The following is a 16,823-nucleotide window of genomic DNA, read 5'->3' as shown; positions in this document are numbered from 1 at the left end:
CTCTGCTCAGACCCGCTGCCTGTCCCCTACTCCACACCCCAGCACACACCATTTTGGTGGCTCCGAAGGGATCAGTAAGTGATACCCGCAGCCTCAGCTGGGGCGTGGGCGGCCATGACTGCTACCAAAGCCTTTGAAATTCATGCTGCTGCTTGTAAAAATCAGTTTCTTCAAAAGGAGGGAAAGCTGAGATATTTCATTCTTAGTGGTGATTTTTCTCATCCCTCCCCCCCCACCCCGCCGTGCCTCACACAGGGCTGTCCTTCGAGGGTGATTTCAGGGACAAGCCCACTTAGTACTTTAAAAAGACCTCTGTGCTCTCCAGGAGTCCACCTGTTTGAGCCTTATACTCCTGGCTTTCGAGTTCTTCTAGAATCTGAGATGGTCAGACCTGGGATGGTCAGACCTCATCTAGCTTCCACATTTTAAAGATGGGAGGTTGAGGCCCAGAGGTGCCCTCCCCCACACACAGGGTCTTGATAAAGTCAAGGCTGACCTTTAACCTCCCTTTTCTCATGCCATGGGCAGCTGGGTGTTCTTTCTGAGAAGCAAAGAGACCTGAAAAGTGCCTCTTCTAGATACTAGACTTTTGTTCCTGTGTCCTGGCAGGAGTCCCCTCCCCCACAGCAGGCACTCGTGTACCCTGTTACAGGTCACTGGAAGAGAGTCAGCCATGGGGGGCCGGCGGCCAGGTAGGGCTCAGGGAAGAAGCAGGGAGGACAAGACAACATTATAGCTCTGCTCCGGGCTGGCCCCAGTGACCTCAGCTGGAAGTCCACTGTATAAAAGCTTGGCTGGAAGAAACTCCCCCAGCCTAACCCCTTTGTGGTAGCGGGTGCCGCACTAGGCTGAGCTGTCATGGTCTGTCTGCTCTGAGAGGCTGACTTGAAGCCGGCAGCCTGGTCACCCTGCCAGCCCTCGTGGGGTGGCCAGGCTCTTGGGCTGCAGGGGATGGGCTCCCTGCCAAGCCCTTGGCCAGACTGACTCCTGTTTGCCTCTCTATGCAGCCCAGGTCGCTGGGGGCCCTGGCCGTGGCTAAGCAAGGACCTCTGCCTCCCTTCCCGCCCCCCTGCTTCCTCTGGACAGCAGGCTCTGCCCCACTCCCCACCCCTTCTCCTGCTGGCTTGTCTCCTGGGCCCTAGGCAGCGGTGTCCCATGTCCCGTCCTTGCCTGCAGAACTCGTTCTTGCTGTAAGCCTAGGTGAGCCAAGCACTCACTTCTGTAACCGAATATTTATCCCTCATTAGGGCTTTGTTCCCTTGGCTGTGGAAGCTCTGGGAACCCCTGGGTTGGACAGCTCAACTGTTTCTCTCTCTCTCTCTGCTTGTTTCGCTTTGTCTATGTTTTTCCTCCTCTGTCTCCCCCTCTACCTCTCTCTTTTGAGGGCATCCTTTTCCTTCAGTGTCATTCTCTGTCTGCCTCATGTGACAATAAATAGGATGTTAAGCCCACCCGTGAGCTGAGCGTTTACAGTAATTCTCAGCTCCATCTCCCAAGCATCAGTTCTGCTCCTTGGCTTGTCGCCACTCCCGGTTACCTCTCCCGAGAAAGAGTGGGCTCCCTGCCACTAATCCTCTCACCCTCCGAGCCACTGCAGACCAGTCTCTGGTGAGCAACATGCTCTCGTTTCCAAAAGGAAAGTGAGAAAGCACTCGTGTCCTCCCCTCGCTGTGACCTCATCTCGCTGGATGCTCTGATGGAGGCAGGGCAGGGACCGCAGGCTCAGAGAGAAGGGCCTCGCAGGCTGGCCCCGTCCACTGCACCAGGAATTGGATGCCTTCTCCCAGAGAGGCCTCTGGGGGCCTTCTGCCCCAGGGGGATGCCTCTAGATTCCTTCTGCCCTCCGAAGAGGAGGCTTGTCAAGAAAGCAGCAGGCCCCCAGCCAGTCAGCACGAGTTGAGCGAAGAACATTACGAAGGTTAAAAACCCTATTTTCCAATTCTGTTTGCCATTTCTTCCTGGAACTGAATTTCTAATTTAATTTGGACTTAATTCTGATTCACTTTTGCAGTGAACCCCATCTGTTTGCTTGACACTAAACAATGAGGCTCAGCTCGATTTTCTGCTCCTTGGGGGCAGCCTGGCCACTGGGCTAAGGCTGAGGGTTCTGGAGAGAGATGGGTTTTCTCACTGTTCACCCTCCTCCCCCACTTCCTGTGTTTCTTCTGGAGCTGATACGGGTGCCTACTCTTCGGGACGTCGTGAAGATGGTATAGCGGCACCCAGCAACAAAATGGAATTAGCACGACCCCAGGCACATAGAAAGCACTCAGGTGTTAGCTGCCTCTATTACTCCTTTTTCCTGCCCTCTGTTCCTCTCATCTTCTCCCTTCCCTTCCTCTTTCCCTCCCTTTCACCTGACTCCCCACACTGGGTGGTGCTCCGCCCCCCCCAGACGCAGATGCGGATGGTGAGGTGTGTCTGCTTCCCCTGGCCTGACGGCTGTGCTCTCTAGCTTCCAAGAGCCAGCACCAGGCGGAGGGGTGCCTGTAAACCAAGGCCCCCCTGCCTCTTTGCCTGTCACCCCCTCTCCCCTGGTGCCGGGCCATGATACGCGGGCATGAGGGCTCTCAGGAGCAGGCAGCCAGTGAGGCAGGCCAGGGACAGGGTGGCAGGAAGAGAGAAATGTCGGTGCTTGCTTCACATCCTCTGGGACTTCTCTGAATAGCAGTTCCCAAGGGGAGCTGTGTGAGAATATGGATGCCGAGGAAAAAGCACTTCATAAACCTGCCAGTGCTGGGGACGTGTTAGCGCTGCCCCAGGCTGACTCTGCACCGGGCCCTCCTGGCCCAGAGTTTTAACTTCACGGCACTGGCATGCTCAGAAGCTGCGTGGCTCACATTTTTTTTTCTTTTTCCCCGTTTCTCACATTTTCAGATCCGTTCTTCAGAAAGGGGTTTTGGGCAGTGGTAGCCTTCCTTCTACCTGACACAGCTGTCTGGGTGCTGGAGCTGCCTGGCTGTCCTCGGAAATACAACTAGGCCCCAAGTTCCTTTTGTTGGTTTTAGAACGCAATATTTTTTTTCCATAAGAAGTTCTCATGTTCCCCTTTCTCTGGTGCGGCAATTCGCAGTCATTTCCTGCCCAGAAATTACGCGGTGATGACAGTGAGGCTGCGCGGCGCCCTTCCCTAAGGTGACTGACCTCAGATCCCCACGTGCCAGCGTGAGGCTCCCTGAAGGCTGGGACCTGGCTCCCGGAGACAGGCACCCCCTCAGCTTTTGAGGGGGGCACTTGCAGTCAGAGTCTGAGTTTCCTCATCTCCCCTGGCAGCTCCCCACTCCCCGCCCTCTGGCAGCTTGGGTCACCCCCTGCATGCTCACACCCCATCAAGCCTTACTCCCTCCACCTTGGACTTTCCAAAGGGGCAAATCCAATCTATGTCCTTCCAGCCCTCCAGAATGAGTCCATGTTCTTTAAAGGGGCTTACAGGGCCCCTTAGGATCTAGGCCTTACCTCCTCTCCCCTTTCCTTCCCCATTCACCTGGCCAGCTCCTACTTATTCCTGAAGACCCAGCCCAGGCATCGCCATCTCCAGGAAAGCTTTCCTGACTGGACCCCACCCCACCCTCCACCCCAGTCTGTTCTTTATCTGCCTTCCTGCTGGACTGTGAGCAGCTGAGAGCAAGGGAGTCTGTCTTCCTCTCAGTATTTCCAACATGGCCCTGAGCCGGTGCTCAGCTCTTGGCACATGACCTCGGTGTCACTGAGCCGAGCCCCACCTTCAGCCCCCTCCTGTCCTGTGGCCCTGGCTTTTGCCGGAAGCACCTCTCACAGTGGAGGGGAGCCCAGGGCTGGCCTCTGGTGTGAAGGCCTGGGCTGAGGGCTCTGAGTGCCGTTGGCCAGTGTGTCCCTCCTCAGCCAGGAGGGCCCCGCCACGCCCTCCACTTCCTCTCATTGTGCCTCCCTTCCTGTTTAGCTAGACTGTTAGGCTGGGGACATTTTTCCTCCCTTTGACGACCTGCCTGAACGGAGCTCTCTCTCCATTGCCTCTCCCCTGACATCTCCCAGACATACGTCTCTGATCCCCTGGTGGGCTCCAGAATCAACAGACTTGGGTTCAAATGCCAGCTCTCCCCATTTAGCTGTGTGATGAGAGGCAGGGGCCTCACCTCTGTGAACATTTTTCCTCATCTATAAAAGAGAACCAGTAACACAACCCTCACAGGACCGTAAGGGTGTAATGAGCAAAGGATGTCCGCACTCCTGGGAAGTGTGAGCTGTGGCGTGTCATCCTGGCCTGCTGGTGTGGGGGCTCTGAGAAGAGCCCAGCTGGACGCTCACTGGATGCCTGCAAGTCCAAACATCCTGTTCTTTTTTGAACTCATTACTGGAGAAACAGGGAAAAGCTGTTATTTTTTTTCCTTCCACCCATATCGGGTAACACAAAACACATAAGTCCGGCTGGGTTGAGCTGCTTGAGTCTGTTGTTTAGGAGCTAATCCGAGCTGCTGAGCAGGGTGGCGGTTCCTTTCCTGGATTAGGACCAATTCTGTGGGAACCGGACCACCCCTGAGGCAGGAGGGTGGCCCTGATGGCTCCCCGGGGCCTGGGCCTGCCACGGAGCCCCTTGCTCCTGGGGAAGGGGGGCCCAGGGCTCACGTCCTCCCCACCGCTCCTGCCCCCTTCCCTGCAGGTGAACTTCCGCAGTCCCCGGAGTGGCCAGAGGTGCTGGGCTGCGCGGACCCAGGTGGAGAAGCGGCTGGTGGTGCTGGTGGCGCTTCTGGCGGCAGGATTGGTGGCCTGCTTGGCAGCGCTGGGCGTTCAGTACCAGACAAGTAGGTGCCTCTGTGTTTTGTCGTGGGCTTGACTTACCCCTGGGCCAGAGGGCTTCCATGCTTAAGCGACAAGGAGAGAGCGAGGTCCGGCCGGCTCGGTGCTGAGATGGTCTGAGACATGGGAGCTGGATAGCGTGGGTGGTGTAGAGGTTTTGGACATGAGTCCAAACAAACACTGGCCCAGAAATTGATTGTCTTTGTGACCTTGGACAAGTCACTTCATCTCCCAGAGCCTTGTGTCTTATCTCCCGTGAATGGGGAAAATGGTGCCCAATTTGGGGCTGGCCCTGAGGGTTAGAGATAATGTCTATCACATACCCGGTGCCTACTAGGACTTCTTTAATCCTAGCTGTGGGTGCTATCTTTGTTAGGACGTGAGCTGATGAGACTCACAGTCTGACACTGTCCGCCATCCTTAGTTCCAACAAAATAGCAATGATAGCTTCCGTTTACTTAATACTTTCCATGGACCAAATACCACACCTCTTCTTTACAAGCATAATCTCTTTTCCTCCTCACAGCAACCCTATGAGGTGGGGTTACTTTGGGCCCCATTTTACATCTGAGGAAGCTGAGGCCCTGAGACTAGGTGACTTGCTCGAGGTTACGTGGCTGGTGCACAAGGGAGGGGGCAGCTGGATTTCAATGCAGGCTGGCAGGCCCCACCTGCCTTTGTCATCGTGGTGCACCCCAGTGTGTGTTAGAACCCCCAGAAGAGCGGTCCTGCCACGGCCCAGCCGGCCTCATCTGTACACGCTGTAATCACATCTCTGGGTCTGGCCTTGTTTAGCAGTGTGATGGGGACCGGCTGATCATACTGTCCGGAGTCTGGGGCTGGCTCTCTGTGTCTGGCTGAGAGTATCCAGCCGAGTACCTCATGTAGAGTTGATGTTCAGTAAGCACTTGTGGAACTGGAAAGGGCAGAGCCAAGTTAAACAACAAGGATGGGGGGTCCAGCCAATTCCAGGATTTCTCACACCCTGTGCCCCAATATCTAACTTTCTGATAGCAGGTGGCTGGTGGAGCAGCCTCTGGGGCCTTCGCTCAGGGTCCAACCCCACCAACTGGTCACCTGGTCACTCATCCCATCAGAGAGATTATGACCCTTCCCAGGACCTGGGACCATTCACCCCAGGCTTCACCGAGCCTTCCCCACTGGAGAGTTGCTGGCCTACTTGGGTGACCATGCTAGACTGGGAGGGGGAAGGAGTTTGAGGGCCTGGAGAGAGGGCAGGACCTCACCTCGGTCATCCTTACATCTGCCTGTGTCAGGCACTCCAGCAGCCAGTGTTGCCCTGAGACTTCCCCAGGAGTTCCCGGAAACGAGAAGGGAGCCCCCAAGGGCTAGATCCTAGTGCTCAGGCCCACGGGTGGGGTCCACGGGGACCAGCCTTGCTTGAGCCTCTATCCTGGCCCCTTCTGGGCTGCAGGAGAAGTTTCCCCAGCCTGGACCAGGTTGAAAGGAACTCCCCCCTACCCCGGGTGAGTCTTGGCCAGTGATCTCACGAGCCCTGAGCCAACCCATGTGTCTTCATTGGCTGCCTTGGCCTGGGACAGCAGTGGCCACCCCAGAAATTGACAGTAGCCTCATGACTGTCAGCAGGTGCTGGCATGGGCCACACCTGAGCAAACATCAGGCTAGTTAAAGTTCATTCTCCGATGATTCTGTGAGACCGATCTCAAAGTCATGTCTGGGCCCCTCATCCATATTTACCTACTTTCCTGCTGCACCCCCCGTTTCCAGAAACTTGCAGGTGCTTTACAAACAGCCGCAGTAAAATACACAGATTCTCCCAGAAAATATTCTTAAGTGTCTTACTCAGTGTTGGGGCCCAGCACCGTCCAGACGAGTACCTGTGAACTAAATCTGGGCGGTTCCTGCTTCTTGACTGGTCATGCACATCCTCAGAGGAAGAAATATTTTCTGCGTCTGCAAGTGGTGACCAAGTGCTGGACAAAGCTCATTTCATTCACTCATTCATTCATTCATTCAGCGCACACATACGGGACCGCTGCTGGGTGCCAAGTACAGTGCTGGGCAGAGGAAACAGGAATGCGAGTAAGGTGCTGGCCCTGCCCTCAAGCTCACGCTCCGGTTGGGGAGGGAGACAGGGAGACAGCCACGACACAGCATAGTCTGCCCTCAGCCCACATCCAGGCAGCCGACCGAGGGGCCCAGTGAGGCACGAGGGTCTGGGGAAGTTTCCCTGAAGAGTTGGAGCCTGGGCCGAATTTTGAAGGTGTTGACCTTGATGTTGAGGAGAGGGGCCTGGAAACAAGTAATTGATCAAATATGTGTTAAGTCCCTCCTGGGTCAGGAATAGCTGGTAAAGGATTTATAAACCGCTAAGCAGTTAAACCACTAAGTATTGCTGAAGCACCACCTCGGTCCCTTGCCCTGTACCTAGCAAAGTGGGGGCTCAGCGACCCATCAGGCCTCTCAGGAGACTGGTTTCTTGTTTTGTTCTTAAACCCAAGTCCCCTGATGATAACCTCAAAGATCACTCAACCCAAATCCCTCCCTGTGGCCCTGTCTCCTGCACACGCACACGCACACTCACGCTGGCACACCATTTCTGACAGGCCTTGTTCCCTGAGGATCACCCTCCTGCAGTCTGTCTCCGGGGCATTCCCTGCAGCCAAGGTTTGGTCAAGCCCAACTTCCTGCAGTTCGTTGTGTAAAAACAATAGGTATTCTTTTCCCTTCCCGAATTGAAGTTCTGTCATAATAGTGAATAGGCTTTTTAAACTACACAGAAATTCTCTTCCCCCACCCCCACCCCCAAGATTCTGGTACATTTCCCCAGTTGGGGAGTGGGCCGTGCAGCCCGGCTGGAGATGGCCTCCTCTAGAGATGCTTTTAAATGGCACCATACCCCTGCCAGTTCCTTTCTGTTTTCATGCCTGCCAGCTCAGAGCTCAGTCATCTGTAATTGTTGTACAGTCTGCTGCAAACTAGTAATCCCCTCAGAATGAGGGGACCTTGATTTCTGTGCTGCTGGGTGGCTCCTCTGAGCCCTTCATCAGCCTGCCAGATGTGCCCGTCATCCGATGGTAAAAAGCCCCCAGGCCACCCCAGCCCGGGCTGATGCTGTGCTCCCCTGCCAGAACCGTCATCCTTTCCTCCTTCTGAAGGTTGGCCTGGGGACGTCGGGCCCGGCCACGAAGGCGTCCACCATCACTGTGACATCAGGACTGCTGTGCTTCCTCACTTCTAGATGGGGAAACTGAGGCTTGGGGAGATGAGGTCCCCTGCTCAAGGCCCACAGCCAGAATCAGAAAGCTGGGATCTGAACCCAGGTCTAAGAGCCTCCAGCCCCTGCCCTGCCATACTTCCCCCTGTGCAGTAGGAACGCTGAACTTGCCAGAAGGACCACACCAGCCCCCGATGGGACCGGCAAAGAGGCGGTGAGGGAAAACAGAGGGAACCTGGCCTTGGAGTTGCTGCAGCGGGTCAGAGCTGCTTCAGCCTCAGCTCTCCCACTCGGCAGTGTGGCCGTGCTACGTTCATGCACACAGAGCCTTGGTCTCCCCCTCTTTAGCCGGGGCATCACACGTGATGTCTGCAGTGAAGCCCGAGTGAGATAATGAACGTGAGTCAAGTCCCTCTTGTTGCCAGTGTAGTCTCTGTCAGCCGAGAACCCACTGGGCCTGCATTCCTAGTCACGAGGCTGCATCTCCCGCCACCTTGGGCTGGACCACAGTCAAGGCTACCCAGTTTGGTTCCTTTGCTGGAGCCCCCTGACCAACCTTGAGGCAGGGATCCAGCGCCTCTTCTTGCTTCTGGCCTTCCAAGAGCTCTCACTGCCTCTGCCCATGTCCTATGAGAACTGGCTCAGAGGAAGTGGATTCATGGGGGGCACTTGTAGTATTTGGCAGCCCTCCCCACTGCCCACCTGCACCGACTACCATCCCTCCCCAGGGAGGCACCTGATGGATGGGGCCGCCCGGGGCCCACCTGTTATTGCTGGGATAGCCCCCCTTCAGGCCCATAGGAGACAGAGCAGAGAGAGGATGGGGCTTCTACCCCATTGGCCATTGAACAAGCTACTTAGCTTCTCTGTGCCTCAGTTTCCTCATATATAAAAATGGCCTTAAGCAAAATGGTCCGTTCAGTTTGTTTCATTTTTATTTGAGAGGCAGTGAGATAACTCTCCTGCCTTTTACTCAGTCGGAATGATTTTTCAGTTTCTTCTGTTCCTTATAGGCTGTCCTTCGCCCTACGTCCTGGCACCAAATTGTCTGTAGCACCCAATTGTCGTGGACTAAATACAGTCAGTTTATGTTTGCAGAATGACAGGCATTTCTCCTCTGGTTATTTAACGTTTCTTCCAAAATGTCTGTATCTCCAGCTAAATTATTAGCCCTCGAAGGAAAAGGACTATGCCTTTTATATCCCTCACCGCCCCCAACCCACACACAGTCACCACTCAGTGAAGAACCTGGAAGATACTCAGTTATTATTTTGTTGAATGAATGAATGCATGAACAAGTGAATGAATTTGTTGAGCATCAGGGAATAATTTTTAAAAATTAATGAATATTTGTGGAAGGAAGGACTGATTAAGAGAAACACCTTGGTTCTGGGTCCTTTTCAAGCCACAGAAAGCATTTCAGGCAGCTAAACAGAAATCTTGTTTTACAAGCCAGGAAACTAAATCTATTGAAGTCAATTCTCTGTAGAAGTCTATGACCATCCAGCTCCAAGTCTGTTTGGTCAGGGCTGGGGCGGGGTGGGGCACCCCAGGCCACCTGTACGCCTTCTCCCTGCCCTTCACTTGGCCTCTTGTCCTTGACCCCTGCCAGGAACCCCTGCAGTGTGCCTCAGCGAGGCCTGCGTCTCAGTGACCAGCTCCATCCTGAGTTCCATGGACCCCACGGTGGACCCCTGCCAGGACTTCTTCACCTATGCCTGTGGTGGCTGGATCAAAGCCAACCCCGTGCCTGATGGCCACTCACGCTGGGGGACCTTCAGCAACCTCTGGGAGCACAACCAAGCCATCATCAAGCACCTCCTCGGTAAGCGCCCCGCAGGGAGACCCGTGAAGGGGCCGCAGAGGAGAGCGGTCAGCCGGACCCGCCCGGCCAGGCCTGGTGAAAGGAAGAGCTTGACAGAATGGGAAAACAGGGGCTTTGGAGTGGGTGAACCCGGGTTAGCATGTCTGCCCTGTCAGTCATTGTGTGGCCCTGACTAAGTTACTTGTCTCTGGGCCTCAGTCTCTATAAAAATGGGACTAATACACGGGGGTGCAAGGCACAGCATAGGGAGTATGGTCAGCGGTGTTGTAATTGTGTTGTGTGGTGACAGACGCTAGCCACACTTGTGGCAAGCACGGCACAGCGTCCAGACTTGTGCAATCACTGTGTGGTACCCCTGAAGCTGATATAACATGGCGTGTCAACTAGATGTCAATTAAAAAAAAATTTTTATTTAATGGGACTACTACTGCCCAAACTTGAGAGTTTTGAGACGGTGGAGGCCTCATGTAAAGGGTTCTCACGGTGTGTGCGGCACGAGGAGGCACGTAAGCTGCAAGCTGCGGCTCAGTTTGCCCGGCATGGACGGTGAGCTCTGAGAGTTGTGAGCCAAGGGAATCAAGGCTGAGCACACCTGATCAGATTTTGGGGTTGTGAGCGGATGAAAATGATAATAACAGTTTATCGGAGGGTTGTCCGTTGCAGGCAGGAACACCCCTTGGGCTCGAGGTGATTGGTCTTGCGCGATAAACCATCTAAAGTTCTTCTCTTTGCACCTTGTTAGGCCTTGGGCACCTCTAGTTGACCTTGGTGTTGGTGGTTTTGTCCTTAGATTAGAGCCCCGTGTCTGTCTTGCTTGCAGGGTTATCCCCAGTTACTGTTTGTTGAATTAACGCCTGCCCATTGGGGTGTCAGCTGCGTGAATTCACAGCACCCACCACCACATGTAGAGGTCCCAACTCGAGCCTCTTGGCAGCCAAGACCTTCTCCATCCCTCTCCTGCTGCCCCGGCCCCATCCTGGGACCCTAAATACTGGGAGAGGCTAGATCATGAAAAGCCATCAATGACAGAACTTAGATTCAACAGATCCTAAGTTTGTAAAAAACCTGCAAGATACTCAAAAGTACGTAAAATATATGAAGATACCCCAAAGGGGACAGATCTTCTCAAAGGGACAACAAGCCTTCCTACAAGACAGGAAGAGATTTCAACCTGACAATCGTGAATTTCAGGCAGCTGTGTCTTTCAGAGGCCTGTGGAAATGGGCGAACCGGTTTAGGAGACCTTCCTTTCTTTCCGGCCCCAGCCCGGGGACGGGGAGGGATGTGGCTGCTGGGTGAGACCCGCCCACCATTCTCTCTATTCTCTGCAGCCCAGCCTCGGGCTTGTGTCCCTGAATCATAGCTCGGTGGTACGTGGAGACCAGGGGGACCCAAAAGAACCATGTGTGTCCAGAACAGCAAAGCCCCTGCCTGCTTTATGCTCTCTAGGTGCCTTTGAAAGGGGGCACAGCCTTTCATTTCAGAACTAGAAGCTTAACAGGCAAATATGTCTGGGGCTGCCAGACTAGAACTTGGGGATGTCCCTTCTCCAGCACGTGAAGACAGCTGAGGACTTGGCAGGGACCAACAACCAAAGAGGGAGGATAGTTCAAGTAGGATGACAAGATGGGCCAGAGCCTCTCCTTCGATCACCAGGACCTGGGTTCAAACCCTGCCTCCGCGACTTACTGTGTGATCTTGAGTCAGTGACGTGACCCCTCAGGACTTCTTCTCTCATCAGTAGAGTGGGTACCGGGCCTCCTCCAGGTTATGAAAATAAAATGGGAAAAATGTATTTCAGGTGCGTTGCTTAGGCCTGACATATCGTGCCGGCTGCTGTGTCTGCGATGTTATAGCTATTGTATGGCCATTATTCACCTTTGACCTTTGTGCAGCACTTGACAGTTTACCGAGCTTTTTGTAGATGTCCTCCTGTTTGATCCTGTAGGGCAAGAGCGAGGAAGGTGTCGTTCCTCCCATTTGAGAGATGAGGACACTGAGGTCCAGAGCGGTCCTCAGCACACGCTAGCAGGTGGCACAGCTGGGACTTGTCTGACTCTGTCCCGGCCGTGTGTCCTTTCCCCATCTCACTCCACCTCCTTCAGACAGGTAGACACGTACGGCTCCCCTCCTGTCCTGCTGGCAGCGTGCAGCCTGGGGATCTGAGGGCAAGAGGGAAAGAAACTGGTGTTTGTTGAGTGGCTGCTTCTTGCCATGCTCTGTACCAGGCTCTTTCTGTCCACTGCCTCCTTCATCCTCACAACCTCCCCGGGACTTCGGAACTGTTGTTCCCATGTTATAGGAGAAGTAGGTGACGCTGCTGAGGGGACACTACCAGTCCTGAATGGAGAGGGGCCCCAGGGCTGGGGAGCAATTAGCATCGAGAGGGGGTGGAGAAGAAGGGCAGACGGGCCCTCTGACTTCCCAGTCAGGCCCAGGACTGGCCCTTGTGTGTGGTGCCTGCGGATCCTGCTCCAAGGAGGACCTTGGGTCTTTGCCAGGACTGAGTCCATCCCCCTGACCCGCCCCCCAGCTGGCAGGGCCTAGGAGGAGCGGGCTCCAGTCCTGGGCTCTGGCCTTACCTCTGTCCCGTCCTTGAGAGTCAGGGTGTAGGTGGGGAGCTGCGCTGAGCTGAGCACAGAACAGCCAGAACCATGCGTTCGAGCCCCTGCCCCTGGGACCAGGGTCTGCGGGGATCGGGAGGCCGGGCTGCAGGGTTTTGAAGTAAGGCCGCCCTGGCGCGCCAGCTTATCACTCGTGTAGCCTTAGCCAAGTGACCTGGCTCCTCTCCAGCTTACTTTCATTACCTATAAAATGGGGATAATGGTGCCATCAAACGCAAGGTTGCCGTGAGTACTGGCTTGTATGTGCGAGGTCAGCGTGCTTAGCACAGAGCCTGGCACCCAGGAAGGGCTCAGCAAAGCAGAGCCACCCTGCCCGGTGTCCTGAGTGAGCTCCAGTCCTGCCCTCTCCCTGACGAGCTGTGTGACCGCAGACAGACGACCCAGGCTCCTCAGCTCTTCGTCACTAAGGTGGGAACTAGCTCAGAGCATTGAGGGGGACATTCTAAGGATTAGTGAAGTGGTCCAAGAAAGCCTAATTATTGCTTATTTTATTTCTCACAGAGGTACTGCTGTGGACCGAGTTATCAGGGCATATCCATGACCATGCTAGGCTGTTCACTTGTATTATTTTATCAAAGCCATGGATGTATGTCCCCACGGTACAGATGAGATTCACAAATACTCACGAAGTGATGAGACTTAGCTGAGATTTAGCCCCAGAGCTGTGGGACCTCAAATTTACAGTCTTTTTCCGTCAACTCCCCTGAGTCAGATTCACCATGCGGAGGCCACAGAGTGGCCCAGAGCCACAATTTGCCAACCTCCTTTCCCCAGGAGCTGCTTGATTAAGCTCTCCAGTCTAGTGGGATCTGGCCGGGGCCTGATGGGCATAGTAGGTGAGGTCAGCCCCAGGTCATGCTGACCAGGAGCTTCCGCAGAAGGCATATCCTGGAGTCCCCTCCCCACCAGCCTCACTCCTGGGAACTAGTCTAGAAATGGCCCCTCACCTGTGGGCCTTGATACTTGGCACTTTGGCACCTGGAAACCCCTGCAGGGGCAGGAGGCAGGTGAGTGGGTGACAGAAGATGCAGGAACATGGGCCAGTGCATTCCTGGGCTCAAGGCCAGGCTGGTTTCAGCTTCCCCAAGACATAGGAGTCGGCCAGCAGGCCTCGTGGGGGAGGGGGCCTGGAGCTGGTGTGTAGTGTGCAGGAGGGTACCCAGGCTGTCCAAGCTGGCCTGGGTGGGCTTCTCTGGCAGCAGAAGGAATGCTCAGAGTGCCGGCATCACCTGGCCAGGCAGAACAGCTATTACCACCAGCTGGCTGTGGGACCTTGGACGAGCCACTCCTTTCTCTGAACAGTGAATTCACAGGGGCTCCCACAGAGGAAATCCGGGTGGATCTGTCACTGGCGCATTGAACTCTGCCAAGTCCCACCGTGACACCTCCTTGCAGCCCATTGGCTGGGAGGCGCGACCTCGGCTGCACGAGACAGAGATGCCTCACCCAAGAGACACTCTGCCTCCCACCCAGGTTGCCGGCTTAGGCTGTCCTCATGGGCCTGGGGGAGGCAAGAGCGTAGAGTCACTTCATCAGGGCAAGGATGCAGCTGGACCTCTCACCCCTAGGCTGGGCCTTCCCTCAGGCTTTCCAGCTTGTGCTCTGACCCCAGACTAACCTGCCGTCTAGACTACCTGCCTCACCCCTTCCGATCCTGCAGGACTTTTCTCAAACCTGCTTCCTCCGTGATGCACTCTGGGGCTACCAAAGGGCTTCTCTAAGCTCGAGCTACAGTTGCATTTTATGTGCCCGTCCTATGTACTATGTTTTCTTTTCTTTTCTTTCCTTTTTTTTTTTTTAAGATTTATTTACTTATTTGAAAGAGAGAGAGAGCACAAGCAGTGGGAGCAGCAGGGAGAGGGAGAAGCAGGCTCCCTGCTGAGCAAGGAGCCTGATGCAGGACTTGATCCCAGGATCCTGGGATCATGACCCGAGCCGAAGTCAGCCGTTTAACTGACTGAGCCACCCAGGCGCCCCTGTGCTATGTTTTCTATTACAATATTAATGCATGCAAAATTAATGCCTGGTTTGTATAATAATTTGAGCATCATGGATTCCACAAGGAATTCGTGGTCTCCCTTCCTTGTACCCCAGCGCCAGTCTGCCGGAGAAATGGAGACAGAATCATTCCATCAGCATTAAATTTGTCCATGTCTGTGACTTGGCGATTAATCACGTCGCCCTGTGCCATCGCTTGTACTTCTTCTGATTTGTTTTCCTAGCAGTTGCTGTCTAACTTCATTTCTTCTCCCCCTGCACACTGGAAACCCTCTGGACAAGATCTGTGTCCACTGTGCTTTCTCTTCGGTACTGTGTCTGCAGCAGCGTGCCCATCTTACCTGTTTCGGGAAAGGCAGGGGGTGTCCAGGGCTTCTCCGGGGTGGCTGGACTGCTTCAGTGCTACCTCTGGTTTTCCGAGCCAGCCTGCAGGAAAGGAAAGGAGCACAGAGAGCGCTCAGGCCCCTGTCCTAGCCTCAGCCACTCACATGTGTGACCTTGGACACGTTACTCAACCTTTTGCCTATAAATTGGGCATGGTATTACTAGCACTCGCTGGTGGAAACTGTTAGGACAAGATGCCCACACGCAGCTACACCCACACACAGAGAAAGCAGTTCCTTCTCTCAGGGAAGCCTGAGAATGCTTGGGTTCAAATTCCAGCATGTGGAGTGTTAGCTTTGCCTCCCTAGGCAAGTTCCTTCCTCTCCCTGGACCTCGTTTTCCTTCCCTGTGAAATGGGGTGATAGTGTGACCTCAGGGTGCCGGTGGGACGCTGAGAAGAGCTCAGCCAGGGCTGGGCCTGCGTTACCAGTAATGGTAATGGTCTTATCGTTATTTTCGTTCCTCTGCAGAAGAAGGTGCCTCGTTTATCAGCTCCCCCTCTTCCCCTCACAGGATGGGGCTCCTGAGGCCTGTAACTGCTTGAACTGAGTCTGTGGTTTTATCTGAGACAAGGGCTGGTCTTGCCCTGATGTGGAGTCCCACATGCTCCCGGCCAGATGGTGCTGCTGCAGCACGGGGACTGCAGGATCCCAGGGGGCCCCGTCCCCACAGTCCACCCAGCTGCTGGGGATTTCATTTCCTCCCAGGGAGTGGTGTGGAAGAGGGTGTTCCAATGAAAACTCCCAGAGGAAGAAGTGGGCCGATTAGATGGTATGCTGTCTTTCCTCTTTGGGACTTTGGGGAAGTGACTGAGGAAGTTTCTGGAACTCAGGGGCCCTGGAAGGAAGTAACCCAGGCAATTGGGAGCCCTGTTGTCTGGCTCTGCGCTGCCAAATTACATTCATACCCTGGGGCCCCTGGAAGTGCCACCATATTCAAAATGTGGCCCCTGGCTCAGTCCTGGGAGCTGCACTGTTGATGGCGCCTAGCCTCCTTCCATGGAACCCTCTCCTGGGAAGTAAACACAAGCGGGGAAGTCTCCAAGGAGACCAAGGTTTTCCTCACGAGAAAACTGTATGTGGCTGATTTCACTTTGAATCAAAGCCTCCTCCTCAAACTGATGTGATTGGTATCTTTCCCTGTGGAGCTTCCAGAACATTCCATCATTCATTCCTTCGTTCCGCAATTATGTATTATACGCTGGCTATATGCCAGACATCACTAGGTGCTGGGTTGGCGTGAGGAATAAGGCAGCCTTTCCTTACATTCCAGCCGGGGGGACAGTAAACAAATAAATGAGTAAATAAGTAAGACGGTTGCGAAGAGTTAGGGCTTTGAAACAAGTTGAGTAGGATGCAGGGCCGGGAAGAGAAGAGGCCACCGCAGCCACAGCGGTCTGGGAGGGATGGGCTTTCAGAGCAGGAACACAGGAGCAGAAACTCGAGTTAGTTGTGAGAGAATAGACCTCATGGATGTGGGGGGAAGTTGACGCCCAGCAGGAGGACGGCGAACACAGTGGCAGGAGTGCGGGAGCACGGGGGAGAGGGGCAGGATGCAGACGGGAGCTGGAGGCCCAGATCGAGGGCAGTGTTGCTCAGCCTTTTTTCATTATTGCCCCCTCCCTGAAATTCTTTTCTGTTTTACTTTATTTTTTTTAATTCGATTTATTTAAAGAAATAAAAACAGTTCACCCATTTCTCTCACCCCCCACCCACCAACTCTGGCAACCACTCATCTGTTCTCCATATCTATGAGTTGGTTTTTGTTTTATATATATATATATGTATATATGTATGTATGTATAAATTACACATATAAGAGAGATTATACAGTATTTGTCTTTCTCTGTCTAACTTCCTTCACTTAGCACCATATCTTCGCAGTTTATCCATGTTGTCACAAATGGCAAGATTTCTTTTTTTTAATGGACGAATAATATTCTTCTGTGTGTGTGTCTGTGTGTCTGTGTGTGTGTGTGTATGTCTCTACGTCACATTTTCTTTATCCATTCATCCATCAA

The 16,823-nt window shown here is 54.1% G+C and overlaps 1 protein-coding gene across 5 annotated transcripts in view; it reads left to right on the top strand.

The window, feature by feature from the left end:
- The window catches only part of ECE1 (endothelin converting enzyme 1), a 123,046-nt gene that overhangs the window by 57,319 nt on the left and 48,904 nt on the right, over positions 1-16,823 (top strand). For all 5 annotated transcript variants that reach the window (XM_048221821.2, XM_044390582.3, XM_026517133.4 and 2 more), the window contains exons 3-4: positions 4,637-4,778; positions 9,585-9,797. In XM_048221821.2, coding sequence (XP_048077778.1) covers positions 4,637-4,778; positions 9,585-9,797 — 355 coding nt within the window. The remainder of the gene's footprint in view (positions 1-4,636; positions 4,779-9,584; positions 9,798-16,823) is intronic.

Source organism: Ursus arctos, unplaced genomic scaffold (assembly GCF_023065955.2).
Source record: "Ursus arctos isolate Adak ecotype North America unplaced genomic scaffold, UrsArc2.0 scaffold_32, whole genome shotgun sequence".
NCBI lineage: Eukaryota > Metazoa > Chordata > Mammalia > Carnivora > Ursidae > Ursus > Ursus arctos.
This window is presented reverse-complemented; position numbering and strand designations above follow the sequence as displayed.